The 20,926-nt window shown below is 42.4% G+C and overlaps 1 protein-coding gene across 1 annotated transcript in view; it reads right to left on the bottom strand.

Annotated features, from left to right (window-relative positions):
- Positions 1-20,926, bottom strand: part of CCBE1 (collagen and calcium binding EGF domains 1) — a 96,339-nt gene that overhangs the window by 8,850 nt on the left and 66,563 nt on the right. Inside the window, exons 3-6 of the mRNA XM_050329888.1 lie at positions 16,155-16,207; positions 10,480-10,614; positions 9,703-9,840; positions 4,526-4,632 (exon numbers count right to left, since the gene is read on the bottom strand). Of these exons, the coding sequence (XP_050185845.1) occupies positions 4,526-4,632; positions 9,703-9,840; positions 10,480-10,614; positions 16,155-16,207 (433 nt within the window). The remainder of the gene's footprint in view (positions 1-4,525; positions 4,633-9,702; positions 9,841-10,479; positions 10,615-16,154; positions 16,208-20,926) is intronic.

The following is a 20,926-nucleotide window of genomic DNA, read 5'->3' as shown; positions in this document are numbered from 1 at the left end:
CCCTTTCTCAGAGCACATTTGCTCAGATATTTAAGCTCTCAATTGCTGCATAAGCCACTGACTTTCCACTGGTTTCAATGAGAACCCAAAATCTTTAGTAGATCTGGCCCTGTAACTGTACTATTTAACCCAGCAGATGTCTGGATCTGCTCTGCATAGAGACACAAAATAAAGTAAGTGAGAATGTAAGTAAAAATTGACATTATAATTTAAAGTGTCATTATCCATTACATGTGTAGTTATCCATGAAACATTAATCTGTCCAGATTGAACATATTTAATAATTAAATATATTTAGAAAAATATACAAATGTGTAGTCTCTCCAGAAGCAGCTGAAGGGAGATGACAAGTCAGGAGGCTGGTCTGCAAGGAGGAAAAAAGTTTATTAGTGGTGAGCAGCTGCATGTAGAGTTGGGGATTGTGCTTTGCCAAATGGAACTGAAGAGCTGTTTCAGCAACACCAGAACAGACCTGTCTCTGGGTGAGCTTTGTTGTTTCTTGAAGGAATTTGGCTCACTGGATAATTTGATGCTGAATTCTGCAATATTTGCCTGGGAGAGCTGCATTAAATAAAATACATGATGACTCCTACTATTTGACAATGCTTTTCATCAGCTATTTGGAATTCCCTGAACTGGGCTTTTCTCAAGACTCCTACTTGTTTCTGTAATTATTTGATATACATTCTCCTGTCATTACTGCAAACCTAATATTTGTAATGCACAAAAACACCTCCCCCAATGTTATGCACTTTCAGTACCTACTTATAACTGGGCAAATTTCCTTTGGCAAACAAGTTATTACTTACAAAACTCAATTTAAGAGCAGCCAGTGCTGCTTGCAGGTTGGGATTGAATACACAGAACAGTTCAGAAGGAAAAAACTTAGGAAAAAAAAGTAGCCGGAAATGCTGATGTTTCTGGTGGCATTTACAAAACACCAGTTCGATTGTTGAGGGTGGAATTCAACACGCAATGACAGGAATATTAGGATTTATTAGCCATTTGTTACTTAGGTTTTGGAAATCACTGCAATTCCAAAGACATGATGACTGCACTATAGGCAAATTAAATGTCATGATGTAAGTCCTACAAGAATTTGCTAGATTCACTCCATCCCCACAGAAATCAGTGGCTAGATGAGGTCAACACTTCACAGTGAGATCAACAGTTCCCACAGAGTGTTTCTTAAACACTCACTCATATGAATCTGCTCACACTGGCAATGGGTATCCAGCGCATCTATTGCTCTGGCGTGAGCTATCATCTTTGGTTTTCCAGAGAAAAAACTCGGCTTTGTTTACCAGTGACCCTGCAGCTTTCTCAGCCAACACCCCAGACCTTGCAGCACAGACCAACATGAGGGGCTACTGAAGATAAAGGGCTACTCCATGGTTCACAGTGTCCTATAGCTGAGGCTGAAAAGGAAAATGCAGTAGTTGGGGGCTGACAGAGACACACTGGCCAGGGACCGGCATGGGAAACTCCAGTGGCTGGCTCTGGTCAGCAAAGTTTTGTGTACCAGAGGTGTGTCCACTCTGTCAGAGAAGGGTCCAAATGGCTGTATACAAATGGAAGGGCTGCAAGGACCATCGTGCTGCACAACTTTCACTACGTGACACAAATCAACCAAGGGTTCAACTGTGCCAGTGCTGACACGCCAAAACTGAGACACGGAGATAAATCATGTGGCCACCTGAGAGCATTATATTTTTCAGGTAGTTTTTGTGAGAACATTTTCAGTGGGTGTTTTTCCTTAGGGGTGACCACTGTTGGGTGACAGATTAATTGAAGTCCTCTTCTGAGCTGATGTGTATATTTCTCAGCAGATCTTGTTCTGGGAATCTATCCCAGTGGATAAATAGATGTCATTTAGCACATACACTCTACCATGAATGCTCTCCGTGTTATACTGCAAATAGGCAGGCTGGAGTAAAAAGGTGCATGTAGTGGTGAAGACTCATCAGGCAGAGGATTTGGAAGTGTACTATTTTCTGTTGCTTAAATATTGACTTGTTTCTGCCAGCAAGGCTGTTGTAACAACTGAATATGTAAAAAAACAATCACATAGCTGCTGTGAAAGCATCTACACATGCTTCCCCACTGAGTCAGCTGGACTTGAGGCATATACTAGGAGTGCCAAAATACCCAGGCTCTGGTCTAGCTCACTACTCTTTGATATCTTCTGGACAGAAAATGGTTGTTAAATGCACCAGAGCCAAACCATGTGTTTTTGATGTTGACTCACATCCTCTTAGGGATTGGCTATACTCACTAGCCTAATTTGTTTCACCTTTTAGCTGAACCAGGATCCTGATCCAAGATGACCTTGGCTTTCTCCATCGACAGCTCCAATTCTGAATGGCCCTTGGCAAATAATTTTTTTTGTTCCATGTGCATGCAAATATTAGCAAGGGTAAATTTTAAAGAAAGACTGTTCTAGAAACAAGACTCCCATATGCTGTTTTGCACTCTGCATCTGGAGTTTTGGGTATTTTCTAGGGAATCTGTGGTTTAGACAAGTTTTGACAGTGCTTGTCAGGACTGATGTGGGACATGGCTTTTTAATTAAGATGTTTAAACACATCTGTACAATAGAATCCAGCTTACTTGATTTTTAAAAAAAATTGTTGCCTGTCCGTCAACATGTCAGATATCTTTCCCCCAGTTTTCCAGCTTTCCACTCTCCTTCCTTCCACAAGACCTGAGATCAATGTAGGATTGCCCACAGATCTCTAGCATATCAGGACAGAGCATCTCACAGGCTTTTCTACTAACCATAATTTTGAATAAAGTTCATAAAATCTGAAAGCCTTAACCACAAGACTAAAGACTCATTCCATAAACTGTCTCCTTGGCAGACAGAAATGACTTTTTCTGTGCAAAACAGAACAGCTTCAACCACAGATATTGAGAGACATCCTCCCCAGAAGAACTTGACCGTGGGGAGCAGCGGGTGAAACACAAGGGTTGATGTCTCCCTGGGTAGAGAACTAATATTGGTACAGATCTCCTCTCAGCATGGACAAAAGGTCTCCTCTCTGTGCAGTAAAATTGCTGAGGGTATTGGGGACTTTCTCTTCCAGCTCTGTCTGTGTGTGGCACAACCCAGTGGGCTCCCTCTGCCAAATAGATCAAGTCTCAGTAGGAAGATACTGGGGGGAAAATTAACCAATATACAATGACAGGACAGCCATAAAGTAAGACTGAGCTGCTTAGTTTGGCCACAACTACTGTACAAGTGACCACAGTGACAGGTATCGATGGCCTGAACACAGGCATCTAACATTTTGAACCCAGGCATCTAACTGGAAGTTAGACACAGAAAACTTTCCATTAATTCAATCAGTCAATTTTTGCAGCAAACAACATGACCAACAGTGTGACCCCAGATCCCTCCTGGGAGGTCAGTGTGAGTCTGTTTAGCATCACAGAGAGTGGCTGGAGAAACAGCCATGTAGAAAGCATGGATCCTTTTTTAACCTCTATGCTACCATTTGTTTGAAAAACAGACTTTCCATCACACATGAAGTTCTGTCACTTCCACATTTGTCTTCATGTTGATCCAGAAGGAAAACATGACATTTTGAGATTTTTGAGATAAAGATTATCTCTAACCTCAGTGAATTTCATTTTAGTGAAGCAGATTTCTTTCTTCCTAAAATTGGAGGAATAACATTAAATGCAACAAGGGAATACACCAAATTGTGTTTTGACACAGTGAAATGAAATGAGTACCCTGGGTGAAATAATTGCAGCCTGTCAGCATGAATTGCTGAGCATATTCCCGCAGAACATTTCAATTTGAAGGAACCTGAATGTTCAAAGGAAATGTCACCAGAAAAGGCATTACATCTGCATCCCTGTGCTTGGCTCTCCAGATCTGAGGCTGGGTCCTTGGGTTATTTCAATCCTAACTCAAATGCAAAAGCAGGCTACTTATATGAGCAGTTAAAGGCCAAGGGAAGTTTCTAAATGCATTGTTCTCTACTTGTAAGAAGACAAGTGAAAACAAAAAGGGTTTGGGACTGATGGTTTTACTTTTTTAAAAGAAGAGGGACGTTTCAAGCTAGTGATGTTTCTGTTGAGCTCTACACCTAAGAAAGCAAGAATCCCATATCAGCACTCCATTAATGCAAAATCATGTTCCTACATCTACAGAATGTCTTGCATTTGCTGATTCTGAAGGTGGATCAAGTCCAAAATCCCGTGCATCCAGAGTGAATGAAAAGCTTAGGCCAGCACAGATTGCCAAGAAACCTGGGCTCAGCCTGGGGTGGGTGTTTGCCAGACTGTTTTACCACAAGCTTGGTAACACAGATCTATAAACTTGGGTTGAATATGCTTACAATCCATACAGAAGCATAAGGAAGAGATGCCATTCTTACATGATTTTAAAATATATTGCCATCTCTTTATGGGTACAAGAATCACATTCCAGTGACAGCTCCAAATACTAAAATTTGATCTCAGTTGCTGTAAAACATGCAGGTCTGGTAAAGACATGGCTGATCAGTGTTCATACCTTTTGCTTCAGCTGTAAAACCGTCTGCTTTATTTGATGAAATTCCTTACAAGAGGCACAGCATGTCCCCGGCTTCGCCGCATTTTCAGATTTCTCTGGAAGCCCAGCTGAAAGAAAGCAGTTTCCAATATAAATATAAAGATCCAAAGGAAAGAAGTTCATAAAGTGACTGCTAAAGCAACTTGGAGGCTGTTACATTTCCCCAGACTACAAAAAGAGAAGAAAATCTTGCCATTATTAAATCTTTGACTGTGAATGCCTATGGAAGGCTGAGAAACTTTGCAGGGACAGCTCTAAACTCGTTCTTAAAACAGCTGTTTTCTGTTAACAGTCCCCAAAGAATTCATTTTTTTAATACCTGGAAAAGTTTACACCCCTTCTTTTATCTTTGTGTTTAGGGTAGACTAACCCCATAGATCTGAACCAATTTACAGTCCCCTGAAGGGCAAATTTTCATATGCTATAAATTACAGTAAAATCCCTCACAATATGGTAATTTTGTTCACTTTGCACACACTGCTCTTTATCATTATGGGTTATTCTCCATGCATGGAATCAGCCTGAGCAGAGATGGGGATTGAGATTAATGACAGGGATTTAAATCCACACAAGAGAAAGGGTCACATCTGTTGATACTATGCATGAATGGGATCTTTTCAGGAATCCATTAAATGATTCCAACTGTAGGAGATATTGCAAATGTTATTTTTGTGCTTTTCCCAGTTCCATACACAGTCAAGCACTTCTGCATCGCAAACAAACAAACATTGTTGTAATAGATGTCTGCTTAAAAAGAAATCCAGTTTCCAAACCACAGGGTGACACATACTGGCAAACTTTAGGTGAACTTTTTCCCTTCCACATACAGTTGCTGAGAAGCATCAAGTGGCTCTGCAAATAATGTGTGGCCCTGTATAATATTACCTGTATGAGTTATCAGGCATGTTTGAAGTCTAATGTTTCAGACCACATCCTGCAATGGAACAACTCTGCAGGTGCTCCTGGTTGAAGCCAGGGAATCTTCAGAATCTTCCAAAAGGATCAACTGCAACATGCTTAGCTGTTGTGTTATACTTCCCACTTGGGCACACACTTAAATGGCCTTCATCTTTTCAGAAATGTGTATGGATTCTGAAAACATCTGCATCTTTTTAAACACACCCAGAAGTTTCTAATACTAAAGGTATTATGTAGTACTTGACTTTGAAAGTTTGCAGGGTCCAATAAGGAGGAACTTGATGATTATCTGTGGACCACCTACACACAAATTTAGGGAATTTACATTTAGTCCATTGAGTGTAATGACACATCAGGTAGCTTTTAGAAGAGAAAGATCTATTTCTTTTATCTCCTAATCAGGTAGGAGAGGGCTGTGAGGGCAAGATGCTGGAATGACCAGAAGAATTAAGGTTGGTATGAGTATTGAACTGATCAGAAGATTGGGAGGCAAAGGCTTGAAGGTTTTCCCCACTCATCAACTGGCTTTTCCCACAGCTGCACTCCGACAGCACTACAATATTACATACATTATTTACCATTTTTATGGCAGCAAGCACACCCTGCTGTTTGATCTTCACAGCCCTTTCTGATAACACAGGCTTGGTACCTGAACAGCTTTCTGTGCAGTGTTCAGGTAACTCGAAGATTTAAGGCCAGAAGGTACCACTTGGTGTTTTCTGATGAACTCTACATAGCGTAGAATAGAATTTCATCAAATCAAGCTACACTGAATCCAAGGCTATTTGGTGAAAAGACCTCCCAGAAGAAATCTAGCATTTTTATGAAGATACCCGAATACACAGCATTTGCTGCTTTCCTTCCTCTTTGCTGTATTCAAAATGCTAATCATTTTGCCTTTGACTCCCTCCAAAGTCTCTTTGCCCATAAACTTTTCTCTGGTAGATTAAATAATCTACACCATGCAGGGTATTTTTTCCTTAGCAAGGAATTGATGTGTTTTAATCAAGACACCTATTGATGCCTCTATAAAATAAATTTTCTCTCTTGACCACAAGTCAGGTTCTTCCTCCCTCTTCAATTTTTCATCAGCCTTTTAAAAAAACCACAATGTCTTGACACGTCCATTTTTGGACATGTATAGGATTTACAGATACACATACACAGAATTGTTAAAAAAAAAAAGCTTTTCTTTTTTTTTTTTTCCCTTCCTTTTTAAATGCCAATAAAGTCTGTGTTTGGTACTAGTCTCAATGAAATTTTTTTTAATAGCTCTCTCACCAAATGAGTTCTGTCACATCGTGTTAAGAAATGTTGCTGAAAGCAACATACAGTCATAGGGAGAAACTGCCAGAGTCTCTGCTATTTGAAACCTAATGCAATCCCACTAGAATCAGTGGAATTATGAGCAGATTAGGAAGCGGTGAATTTGGCCTTGTATTTCATTCTAAAAGCCAGTTTATCTTCCAGAAGGATGCGGCACACGGGGCTGACAAGTACAGATAAAACAGGGCTGTAACAATCCGTGGAGATGAATGCTGGGGGGATCAGCAAATGTTTGGGAAATATCATACCAGTGAGATTTCTGCAAATCCGGTTGGATTGACTTGTCGGAGGAAGAAGTCCAGCATCCTCATATAAGCAAGCATGAGCTGCATCCCAGGAGAGAGGTGGAATCCCCCTAACTCATACCAGACAGAGGTGATGATTTGCCCAGGGAAGGAGTCATCCATCAGACATTCACTCTACCCGCATCCAATCCTGTATCAGGACCAGACTATGAATAAAGCCAGAATAAAGCATGGATAAAGCCAGAAGCCACCTAGGACAGGCCAGAGGGGGCAGGAAGCCATTAGATGGAGCCACCCACGCATGGCGTAGAAACAGAGGTCACCTACCACGGCCAGTTTGAACAGCACTGAGCAAGCCACAAGAGCGTGTTTCCATTGCACAGACCTACACCAGGAAACTAAAGTTATTTTGGAGAAGGCTTAAACCCACCCCATTTTATGAAGGCTTTCCAAAGTGTGAAGTCTAGCTCACACATGATGTTGCTGTCCTGACAGGGGTCCTTTAATCTTGGTGAGATACTGGTGAGGCCTGTGGCACCTATAGTGAAGAGATCCACTAAGGGAAGTGGTGTGTTTTCGTCCCATGTACTCGGAGACTCTGCTTTGCTGACGCTGGAAGAGAAGGAGATGCTGGCAGAGGAGAGCTCTGTGGGAGCTCTGCTGCGGGCGGTCTGTGCATGGAGGCTGTGGAGTCGATCATCTGTGTTGTATTATCTGGGCTCAGCCTGCTGAGATGGTTTCATTTGCCTACTTCTGGGCGGGCAGCTGTATTGTCTCCTTCAAATGCAACATGACTGTGGATGCAGGAAAAATGCTCCCTATTCTTCTGTCCACGAACCAACACAGAGCTCTCAGTCAAGCCACTTACTGAGCCAAAAAAGTGTCCAAATTGCAGCCTTCAGGCGTGGAACAATGAAAACATGAGCATGATCTCTCCGGAAACATGCAACATCGTTAGAGATGGAGAGGGGTACGTGTGTTTTTTGTCTCCCACATTAAATATTAAAATAAAATTTGAGTGTTCCGGCTACTATGAAAAGCAAATCATCTGTTCATCTGGACATGGCTCAGGCCCAGATGTGGTGCAGGGCCGGGATTTACCACGGGGTGGTGCCTCGCTACAGCTGGTTCCTCACAAAACCCTTTCCTTTGGAATGAGTTACCGACACAAGTCCCGTGAAATAGCGATGCCCAACTCCTCTCTCATTTTCACCTCTTTCAGGGGTCTGACAATTAGTAACATTAACGTGGAGTACTGCGGGGTAATCCCACAGCTGATTTGGGAACTGTCTCAAGAGATGGTGGGTGTTCTGTTCCAGATTAACTACGGGAACTAACATTTTTATGTACCATGTACATTCAGTGTAAAATTGGTATTTTTCAATTATTAGAATTATTTCCACAGCCTTGAATATTTGAATGATTGGTTATCCTGAATGTTTGGACATTACTCTATCAGGAAATTTCCCAGAGGAAAAGTTAATTAAAAAAACTGTTTGTGATGAGATTACAGAAGTTATATCTCTTTCCTTTATGACCCATGCACACACACTTCTGAGGAAAAAAGAAGCATTTGAAAATTACCAAGACCAATTACAGTTACTGGAGTGGCTCCAGTTACACATTTTCAGAGAAAAATCAAAATTATAAATTGCTCTGGCCATCCAGCGGGATTTGGAGCACGCTATGATACGTTGTTCAGGCATTAACTGATGAACCTATTGTAAGTCACCATTCATCAAAAGAGGTTGGGTCTCTTTTTCCATAGCACAGGATGTTTGCTTCCTCCTTTCTTTTTAAATTTTCATATCGGTATTTAATCTTCAATACTCTCAAAGCTGTAATGTAATAACTGGGATGACATCAAAACCTTTAAAATCATTTATGCACAGAACACCTACATCCTTTGAAACCTACAGTGAAATGCAAACCCTCACTTCTGCCCCTTTCCCATCACATTTAATTTTCTTAAAAATTAAATTAAAATTAAAAAAATCTAACTGCAGTCACACAGACTAATTGCAGGTCATCAGAATTCAGTGTTACTCAATGTAATTTAGAAATTGATTTAAGCAATATTTGAAATGAGTGTTGAACTTCCAGACACACCTTTTCTGAGCCTCTGAGTGCCAAGAGGCACTAACCACCCAACCCAGGGCCATTTGCTAATCTCAAATGCAGGCACATAAATACCAATTAAAGTTACTGAAATTATCTAAATAATGAAAGTTTGGCAAGGTCATTATCTGGTATTTTTTTTTCCCTGTGTGTCCTGAGCTCTGGGCCACAAAATAGGTATAAATCAGGTTGGTATGGGAGCAAAATATGACTTTTAGCAGCTGGATCCAGCAGAAATGGTCTAACTGAAGCTGTAATGCCAACTTTCACTTTTCATCCATTCTGCCTCTCCAGGGGAAGATTCTTTCCACAGCCTTCAATGCAATTGTGTTGGAGCAGAACATGTGGCAGGACTGCTCCACAGGTGCTCAGGTGCTCAGTGAGCGGCTTGGGTTCTCCAGGAGCATCAGCTACATCCCAGGTTTGGACCCTCAGCTCCAAGTGCAGCATAGGGAGCAGTTCCTGTGCATCAAAGATCAATCCTTTAGATGTCCCTATGGCCCAGGATATTTAACCTCCAGCAGCCCCTACCTTTATCTCCTTTGGTGCAGGTCTTGCCATCCTCCTCCCGGATATAGCCCTCGTGACACTCGCACCTGTAGCTGCCCAAGGTGTTGACACAGATCTGAGAGCAGAGAGTCCCATTGCTCGTGGCACACTCATCGATATCTGGGGAGCAGCAAAAGTTAGAAAAATGTCCTACAGTTGGAGGTTTCAGACCTCAAATACAATAAAAGGCTTCCTTTAGAGTTATGAAGAGATTTTGTAGTTAAATACAGGAGTAATCACACCACCACTGGTAGTTTGGGTGCTTGACCTTTCCTTGCATTGAAAAGCTCACAAGTAAGGCTCAATCCTGAAAATCTTGGCTCCCTGGCATGGGAAACCACACAGGGCAGGGTAGGACTAACCACACAAGGACCACATCTAAATGATCAGTCCTGAATTAGATACTGGCCATCTGGATTAAACCCCAAGGATTAGTTTTCATAATTAGGTCTGGTTATAATGCTTCAATATTCCATACATATGTCTAAATATGTCTCACAACCTGCAGGATGAATCAAAGGAAATATTACATCAGCCCAACACCTCAAAGTGTATGTGTTTTGTTGTAGGAAATACCTCCTAATAATTTCAGGGGAATCTAGATCTTCTTTCTGTTAAGCAATCCTTAACACATTTCTTCTGTAATAATCGTTATTATAAGTGTAAGAAAGTTTTCAGGTATAAACCAATTCCTAAAAGACCCGAGGGAGCAGGATGCATCATTAACCAGCGATGAGTTCAACAGGCACTGCTACCTACCCAGGCAATAAGGCTTCTCTCTGTTCCTGTGCCTCTCCCGATCATAGCGGTACCCGGGATAGCAAGTGCATAAGACTCTCCCAAAATTATCTGTGCACTGCTGTTCGCAGGGAGCTTCAGCACAGACATCATAGTCTAGAGAGAGAAAAACATGGTTAGGAAAAATTCCAGTGGCAGTAGCTGCGTGATACTTTGACACCTCTCTGCTGATTAGTATAAAGTTGAGTTGCATTGTTTTTAAGGACTGAAGGAACCTAGATATAAAACATTCATGAGCCATAATCAAAGAATTATATTGAAATTGTAATTGCTACTCACATCTTTACTGTAGTTAGACTATTTCTTAAAGCTGGATTTTAAGCAAGGGTCACTTTCACAGTTGGCAGAATTTAAGAATTCTTTTCACAGAAATATTAAATTACCTAAAACTTTTTTTGTTGTTTTCTTCCACAGATTTTTAAGTGTAGATAGTAATATTTTCCTATGCAGAATACTGTGAAAAACCACAAGGTTAATTGCCAAATCCAGGCAGAAAGTGTATCATAAGGAAAGGTTAATTAAATCACACAGTAATTGTTCAAAGCCAGATATAACCCTTCTAGCAAAGAATGCATTGTTACAAAACCATCATCACTCTTAGTAACAGTTATGTGCAGATTAGGGTATGGTAAAATCGCTGCCTGGCTTTGTCAGTGAAATCCTAAAAGACTGAAGTCCCTGTTTGAAACCCGAAGGAAGGAAAATCTGTTTCTGATTTCACTGCAATGTAGCAGCAGAGCTGAAGTCTGGGGAAAGGACAGCAGAGCACAGCAGAGTGTGACCCACATCCCTGCCCTGCCAGGGGCTGCGTTTGGCCCCTGGCATTGTGCTGGTGGCAGGGTTGGGGGTAGAAGGGCAGCTCGTGGTTGTGTGTGCAAGGGCTTGGCAGTGCCATGGGGAACATCTGCCAGGAGAAGCCAGGAGCTGAAGCAGCGCCTGGTCTCAAAACCTGCTGAAGGTCAGGTTTTACACCAAAGCAGGGGCAGTTTCTGTGCTTGTTTCAGAGAATACCATTCTGCACGGAGCACCCCTGTGGCTGTGACCTTCCAGTGACTGGGTGCTGGGGCCACAGCAGAAATATCCCCTTGTGCTCCAGACCAAACATATCTAAACCAAAGCTAAGTAGTTCAGCTGAGTTCCCAGCAATGCACTGTGTTTCCATACACAAAATTAAAATGAAAACTCATTACTGACTCACCCTAATGACTAGCAGACATCTCTGGGTACAGTGATTGTTCCAAACAATTAAAATGAGCTAATAGGTGGTTAAGCAAATGAAACCATATTTTCTGTATGAAATACATAGCACACATGTGTAGCACTGGGGTTAAAAGTGACAGTGTACCAAGGTACAGAAAAGCACCAGATGAGATTTAAAAAGCTGCTGTGTCTCTCACCAGAGCCCCATAGACAAAAACATGGTATTGTAATGGTGCCAAGCATTTCCTCCCTTCTACTTGTCACCTTTTGAAAAGCAGGAATCCTTTCTTTCCTTTTACTTCACAACTGTGTTGACTTTAGCTCTTGAAGACTGAATTCTTGAGCCCTTGAAGTGCTGTGGTGGTGAGTGGCAGTGCCAGGATCCCCAGCAGTAACCAGGGTTGAACAGTGCAGGGCCATGGAAAGAAAACATAGCCCCTTGCCTTCAAATTGGCCAGTTTGGGGGTCTAATTTGGACTTTTTAGGTGATACTGGGGCTGTAAATTCCTGTTACATTTGGCACTACTAAACAGTCCCAAATATAAAGCATTGCTGGTGTTTTTCCTGGGCACTACTGTGATTTCCATTTTCCACTGAAATGAAATCAGAGTGAGAACAGGGTAATGTGCCCAGTACAGCGGTGAACACTCCTGCTTCTTAGCCAGTGTACCTATGCAGATACTGGATTTGGCCTGTGCCATGTTCAGCTATTCAGAGCAGAGGTAAAATGAGCTCTGGCCTCTCTGTGCTTCCATGAATAAATGTGCCCTAACAAAATCATAAAAAAAGGTGGTGGAAGGGATCGTCTCCTACCACAAGCAGGATTAGCTATGTGTAAACTTTTCCTAGTTTCTTTTTTTCCTTCAGGGATGGCTATGGTCCACAATGTAGTCTATTCCCAAGATGAAATACCCTTGCAGGCAGAAAGCTTTTTGCTCATATCTAATCCAAACTCCCCTTATAGCCACTTAGGCCCATTATTTTTCCCTTCTTCTCCTTGGCCATAAAGAGCCATAAAGTTTATTTTCCCCCTTGCAGCAAGTTTTCACATACCTAAAAACTGTTATCACGTCTCCCCTCAGCCTTTTCTCTAGACTAAACAATGCCAGTTCTTTTTATCAGTTTCTCTTTCGCCATATTTCACTTAACCAGTCTTTAAATATGGGTTTCCTGTCCACCTCAGCACAACTTCATCATGACTGTTGCCTCATTTACCTTCATTTAAAGCTGGGGAAGGGTCCAGGAGTTAACAACACCCTTGCTGGTGGTCACACACAGTCAGTCCACATCACACAATGGTTGTGGGCAGGCTCTATGTCACAGAGCTGTGCATGCCCAGGGCTTTTGTGCCAGGTAGCATGACTTGCCCAGAAAGAGTCCTCGCAACTGGCATGAAATTAGGCAGAAGCTGCTGCACTACCTCTGTGTGGTCTGTAGAACTGAGGATGCACATGCCCTCCTGTGTTCAAACCCCTTGTCTGCTGGCCTAGCCTAAGAAATGTTGTTTGAGGACAAATCAAAACCACACGGTGAAGGTCAGGCTCTTCCAGGAAAGAACAATGCAAAACTGAATGGAGGATAATAAATGTCTCTACGTGACCTCAGAAATGACAATGCAGTCATTTCTGGGAACAGGAAAGTTGTACCAAGGAAATTTGCGAAACACTATCAGTGAGGAAAGAGCAGATCTGACTGCAGCTCACCTGTAATAGAGTATTTTGCTCTGTGTTCCCCACAGCCAAGAAACTCAGGTAACAAACCAGTGGTAGGGAGGGTGCTCTTCAAAATAAGCTCTTTCATAGTACATTTATCCCTTCTTCACTATATCACACCATGAGACAACACCTGAGACAGGATTTGGTTGAAGCTGTGAGTCTCCAAAGTAAAGAAGAAGGAGAAAAAGTGGGTTTTGACCTTTTCTGATCAGGTAGAAGAGGAAGAGATGCTAAAAAGAGAACCAGGCACTCAGAGGTAACTCCACAGGATGTTTTTCCTGAGGATCATTGCTTCCTGCTCCTGCAGCCGAAAGCCAGAACAAGAAGGTGAGTACAAAACAAATGAAATGCAGAACACGGGGGTGTGGACTTGTAGTGGACTGCACTGATTTCTGTTCAAGGGCAGATGAAAAATAACAGGACAGAAACCAATAATGCACATGGACAAACACACAACCCTTTGGGAAACAGTCTTTTTAAATAACAGCTGTCCTAGAAGGAGATTGGTGTTTTCCCACAGCAGCTGTAAAAGGGTGGACAAGGGAGGTTCTCTCCCTCTGCTGACCCTCCTCCCTGTAGCCACTGCTGAATCATGGAGAAGACAGAGATGGAAATACTTCTCACAGTTAAGATGTGCCAGTACTGGATTAAAAGGTGCAGATGCGCTCTAATAAACTCACATCTGTAATGCATTTATGTGCCTGTGTCGAGATATGAATTTCATACAGCTACTCTGTCAAGATTATGCCAAAACAATGTGTGAAGAGCCAAGTGATGTCTTGTAACAGAGTAAGTGAAACGAATACTTCAGTGAATCATGTTTCTCGTCCCTATTCCAATGGCCCAAGATTGTCTCGGATGTTAAAGCAATTGCTGTGGCCTCTGAAGTTCAAGGCAAAATACAGATGGAGCTGAAAGAGGGGGGAATGAAGAAACAAAGAGAGAGAGGCCACAGCCAGCAGAGAAATTGAATTAGTGGCAGAAACTCTCAGGTTACTGAGATGCAGTTAATAACAGGATTAAGTGAAGTCAGTGGGTACATAATAAAAGCTGGTTTCATAATCACCTAAAATCTCAAGAGATGAAAATCAGAAGCCAAAATAATATATTGTCATGGCTCTTATTTTATTTTTGTTCCTGTTACTTCTTCTGCTGTATCCATTATATTTAGTGAATAACCAGTCTATAAAATTGTTAAATCCATAGGAAAACTGGAGGCCAGACTGTGGAGTACTGGCTTTTCTCCACCCTGAAAGGACTTGGGACTTCTGCCTCCAACACACACAACCACCTTCTCCAAATGTCAGTCTCACACTGGAGCTGTCACCTCTTGCCACACACAGTGAGACAAAACTCACTGCAAAACCATAGGACAAGGAACTTGGTGTGAATGTTGATTTCACACAAACTATACCCAGCTTCTCAGGGCTCAGGCTGGCCCTTAATTTGCAAGGAAGCAGCAAATAAAGAATTCTTGTTTTGAGAAGAATGGGGAGGGGGTGGGGATGGTGTTCCTTTTTTGTTGTTGTTTTTTGTTTGTTTGCTTGCTTTAGGTTTTTGTTTGTTTGGAGGGATTTTGTTTACTTGTTTGTTTGTTTACTTGTTTGTTTGCTGGCTTTGTTTTTTTTTTTTATTTTGTGCAAGGAGTGTTTTAGTGTTTCCACCCAGCAGCAAAGAAGACACAAATGTACAAAAAGCAAACAAACCCACCAACCTGCCCCAAACCACCTCCTCTGCCCCCCTCCCCCCCAAAAAAATTAAACCGAAAAAAACCCCAAAAAACCAAAACAGCAGGATTAGAGTTCAGGTTATAATCCCTGTTGGCTGGAGACTGTAACTTAAAAACCAGACAACTCTCTCCATGTTCATTTGTTAGTTTTTGTTTTGTTTTGTTTTGTTTTTTCCCCAAAACATCGCCATCCCAAACTGGGAAAATTCTCAGGCCAACTCAAGGCTTTTCATATGTCATCAAATAGAAGGTCATGTTGCCTTAAACCAACTTTTTAACCTGCTTTTTGGAGCAGACAAGGTTTATTGGCTTGTTGTCTCTGGACATTTTCTCCTGCCTGACAGGTCCTCTACTTCTACACCCTCAGAGCCAATTTCATCCAAGTCAGTTCTCTTTTTACTACTGCATGAACCACTCTGACTAAATCTGCATCTTCCTCAGCCCCTGGTGACAGGGAAACCATGCCCGTGACCTGGAGAGGTGGCAGAAGTGTGACACTGTTTGGTGATGCTCTCCCCTCTCTGATGTCTTCAGGGAATAGGTAACTAAAGGCAGGACTACCTCACCTAGTCACCCCCTCCCTGTGCACCGACAAGCCAAATCAGCAGTAACAGATCCAACGGATCAGTGGGAAAAACCGCTGTGCAGCAAACATTTTCTTCTGTGTGCACAGAGCACTCCTGCCTACCTAGCCAAGGGCAGAACTTGTCCCTCAGTCTTCAGCAGGTCATGGCACAAGATCTGCGCAGCCACGTGTGCTTGGGGAAAGGATAAAGACTTGGCATGCTAAGCAAAACTTTTAGAAGTTGCTGATCTTTTTATTTTCCCAACAATTTCTTGGAAATAGTTCTCCCCTACATGGACACATGAGATACAGCTGAGCCTGCACTTATATCAGGTTGCTCTTCCAAACTGGCAATGTAGAAAACAGGGTAAATAGGGAAAGACAAATGCGTGGGGACATAATGGGTAAGAACAGTGAAATCACATACCTTCAGGGATGCACTGTCCAAGAACAAACTTATAACCCTTACAGCATTTTTTCCTGAAAAACAATAAAATAAATAGATGAATAAATAAATGTATTCTCTAAAGGTTGGTGCTGCCTTTAGAAAGGTCATAGGATCTGATGAACCAAACAAGGTGAAGATCCTGAGCACTGCAGTTGGAGGTATCTCAGCATTTTAGAAAGCAACGTGGAAACACACCACTCAGTCCATGAGGTATTTAAATGGCAGCTGGGTACCACCAACCTTCCCAGTATCCCAAGTGGTTTCCAAAAACCCTGCTCCTTTGTGCTGACAGGATGCAGCACACCTCTGTGCTGTCTGTGTACAAAACTCAGGTCATCATTTTCACCGTACAGTGAAGGGTGTTTCCAAACATCCGTCATCACAATGTAAACTTGCAGAAAGGGGTAAGTCTGAGAGAGGAGCACACATAGGATAAATGTTATCAGTCATTTCTCATCTTTCAACAAACCTAGAAGTGGTAAGTGAAATGTACTGGGTATTTCAACTCATATCTTATATTGGCTGAGGGACAAAACTGAAGTGAAGAGTCAATAGGATCAGGTACTTTCTATGTATGAACAAAGTCTGAGGGCTGAGAAATTATTATTTCTTACACACTGGCCTGTAATGCCATTTAGGCATCGAGCTATACCTGCTGGCTTGCTTTCTAGGCAGGAAAACACATTAAGTTACCAGGAGTGCTCTGGAGACTTTATAAATGGCTCTGTCCTTTATCACCCTGAGAGTTTCTTGCTGCAGGAACATGATAGCCTTCAAAGGGTCCCATGTTGGTGATGATCATGACTGCTGCGAAAGAAAACTGCTGCTCAGTGTGCTGTGATACCAAGTACACGAGTCCAAGGTGGAAAAACTCTGTATTTTACAAATTCGCAATTTTTCATGCCTTGTGGACATGCTGAAATATCTGCAAAACTGGGAAACCATACATTTGGTCTTTTCCTTTAATTCAATAATCGATGCAGAAGAGTGCTAAAGCCATGTCAGTCAATGCCACAACACTCCCCTAGAAAACACGCAGCCATCACAAATCATCATTATGTCGAATTTAAACCAACTGTCAGTTGCAACTGACTGCCTAAAGCAAACAATGCATTACTCCAAACTATGTAAAAACAAACTTTGGCTCTATATTTTACCCTCTTCCAAGATTAGCTGGAATATAAATTATGCTTAATGAAGGTTGAACATCTGAAGAGGAAGCCTTGCTTTGTTATGCAAACAGTGGTCCCTCATTAGACTTCTCTCCAAACACTGCTGTGAAGTTTTATCTGCAAGACAAACAAACGCAGAAGGAATGAGTTCAAAGGTGCATTGGGGAGGCTGTTCATATGCTGCAAGCCATGCTGATGGCTTTCCAAGTGCACATCCATCTCCTCCTGTCTGCAGAATAAGAGAGGCTGATAAAGGTTTGCCTGTAGCTGCTCTTCAGGGGGAGATACAGCCTGACTTGAGAGGGTTGGAAGATGAGAAAGAAGAGAAGGACATCCCTGGTAGGCGATGTTGACCTGTGGGGTTGTGCCAGCCAGAAGTAACCAGAAATAGGGAGCAGCAGCTTCCATGATGTCTACCCTTCTCCATGGAAGATTTTCAGGCGTGGGACCCTTAGGACTCCCACCCTGGGCATGGTTTGTGGTAACACATGGCAACCCCAGCCATACAGCCTGCTCCTGGCTAAGGACTCACCTGCTGGGAACCTTGCAGGAGCTGCCTCTCTCCTCTCACCTTGGACAGCAGTGGCTTTTGGCTAGGACTATAGGCTTTCTTGTGGCTAAACTGAAGCTTTATCCTCCTTTCTGAATTCTCCTGAAAGCCAAACCACCTGCCTCAATCAAACCTCGATCAACCGGCCACGTATTGAGAACCGACCACGTGCCAAGTTACAGCCACTAAACAATGCCCTGGTACCCTGATACTGCCCCAAGGCACGAACAACCTTCCATAGCCTTGTCCAGGGTTGATCCACTTAAAGCAACCGGAAAATCATGCTCCATTGGCAGATTTCCAAGTCCTTGCTGAAATCCCTCTCTTCAATGGTTTCTTGCAGCAATGAGTTCCACGGGGGGACGAGATATTTTTGAGAAACCATTTCCGTGTTTTCATTCCCCTTTCAGTTTTTTGTTGAGTTTTCCCAGTTTACTGGTAAGGAGAAATGGAAATATTTTCTCTACAAACTTAAAGATTTGTCTGCATCATGGAAATTTTAAATCACACTTAAAGGAGTGTTTTAGAGGAGGGATACCTTGCTTTCAGGACTACACTCCAGAAACCAGTTCCCCAAGATAATCTGTTCCCAAGTGAAGATTACAGATCTCTGCATTAGTACTCAACAGCAAGCTTGAGCCATTAGCACAGTTTCGCCAGGGAAATTGCTACTTTAGGGTTAATGCCCAGGAAATACAATACGACAATACCTATTTCTCTGAACACTACATTGCAACCCTGGGATTCCTGCATGCTTTAGACTTCTAAATTCTTAAAGTGAAATCTGTCAAAATGATGCACACATGAGCATTAGCAAAGGCATTTTAATAGCAACACTCATTTTCAGACATCCAGGTCCAGGTTGACATGTCTAATCAACGTTGCACAGCAGCAATCTTGTTGTACATAATGAGAGGTAAGAGGGGGTTCCTGATAATTTTAGCTACTGAATAACTTTCAGCAAGGTAGTTGCTATGCAGCTGTGCATGTGAGCACGCCTGAAACACAAACACAGGGCTGTGTAAGAAGCTCCCCCAATAAAATCTGGATCTATGGGGAAATTAAGTTGATTCATTAACCTCAAATCTGGCTTACAAAGCAAGAAACTTCTGGCAGACTTATCTGTTACAGGTTTTGATGTGGTATTCAGCAATTAGTAATACAGCAACTTCTGATTCTCATGCTGTCTTCACTCAGGAATATGCACAGGCCCAAATTCACAGAGGGTTTTGGGCACCACAGTTTCAATGTGTAGCTTTTGTTTTACCTGTACGAAAATCCATAGCAATAGGGACTTTCTCAAAGGAAAGTATTTTTCTTTTTCTGACAAAAAAAAAAGCTGCAGGAAATGCAGGGAGATGTTGAGCTGCTCCCCTCTGCTCTGGAGGTTGAGATGCTCCTGGATCACTGAATGCCAGAAGATGGGATTTAAGGTCAAACATTTGATACCAACAAACACGTGTGTGACCAGACAAGCTGCGGATCTGCCTTTGTTGTAGGCTTTTTTGCGGCCCATCATCTTGCAAACTGAGAGGGGAGCTGAGCTTTACGGGAGCTCCCTCATGTCCCATCACCTGCTGGTCCCCCAGAGCGCCCCACACACAGAGTGCCCCAGCAGAACACCCCTGCCCCATCCTGCAAAGCAGTAGCTGCTTGGTAGCATCGCCTCCGACAGGCAGAGCGAAAGGCAAGATGCAAGGAATGCAGCTTAATTAAGCCACCACTTTATTAAGTTAGCTTATCAGGCAGCTATCAGCAATAACTCATTCAGTGCAGACTATGTTTTTTTCCCATAATTGTTTCCACCTGGTGCAGAGCTGCCATCACCCTCGATGCACCTCCTGCTCTGCACGGGACACTGCAGCCATCCTGGAGAGACTGACCAGGGAATACTCTGGGTGAGAGGTTTTGGATAACACCAGCAACTCTAAAACTCTGTCACGAGTTACTCTGAAAAAGATACGTGATGATCTTTCAGTGATTGAAAAGGGGAAGGCAAAAGGGAAATGCAGAGGGAAGAGAAGAGTTTTAAACCAGATTCAAACAGAACTTAGTACGGTAAGGAAACTCTTGCTAAAGATGTCAAAAGTAGAAAGAATCTGCCCTAGGAAATATTTGCCTCCTGAGAGCAAAGCAGACACAGAAATCTCTACACTTAGTCAGAAAGTGAGTTCTTACGATAAAATATTGCTCTTACTTTATCCCTACAACGCTGACAGGCAATCAGCCTCCCGGCTGGCTCCTCCCCGACAGAGGCAGTTCAAGCAGAGGCACTTTACCTCCCATTCACGGGGGCCAGGAGCACACACATGGACAGTTTCTAGAGCTCAGCTGAGGCCTGAGGTCGCTTCACTGGTGCAGCAGCTCCACAGGTGGTCAGGCAAGTCAAATCCCTCCTCTCTGAAATACTTTTTCTGACCAATGAATGTCAGATCAGTCACAGTTTAGGGGGCATGCTTAAAATTTTATGTAGGTTTAAATACATCAACACTGTTCTCCCAAGTCAGTGCTGGTAGAAAGTAACAATAATATACTCAAGAAAATGTCTTCAATAAAAAAGCAATTTCCTATTGAGAATGACTTTTTTTTATACCAGAGTTCTTCAGCCTGTGTCATAACATGAACTCAGAAGAACTTGTGCCGTGTTTTGAAGACCTGAGTCAGCAAAGGCCATGGCATGGTGTTTTTAATTGCACAAAGGGGTCTTTGTTAGAGCCACTCCTCATCGTGCCTGCCCAGCATTTCTTTTTTGATCACACTGGCTTTAAAAAGTACACAGTGTAGCCAAAATGCAAATGTAAAATACAGCAATTAATATACAAAAAATTAGACAGCTATAAATGCAAGTCAATAAGGTACATTGAAAAAGAAAGCTAACAACAACAACAACAAACCCCCAAAAACTAACACCCCCCCCAAAAACCCGCCAACCAACCAAATAAAAAAACAAACAAACAAAAACCCACCAAAAACCACAACCAACCAAAGCCTTATTTTTATCATAGCCTATATAAAATTCAGCTGAGGTA

Source organism: Myiozetetes cayanensis, unplaced genomic scaffold, assembly GCF_022539395.1.
Source record: "Myiozetetes cayanensis isolate MyiCay16 unplaced genomic scaffold, myiCay2020 scf4, whole genome shotgun sequence".
Lineage (NCBI taxonomy): Eukaryota > Metazoa > Chordata > Aves > Passeriformes > Tyrannidae > Myiozetetes > Myiozetetes cayanensis.
The sequence above is the reverse complement of the archived record's forward strand: the minus strand, read 5'-3'. Positions and strand labels throughout refer to the sequence as shown.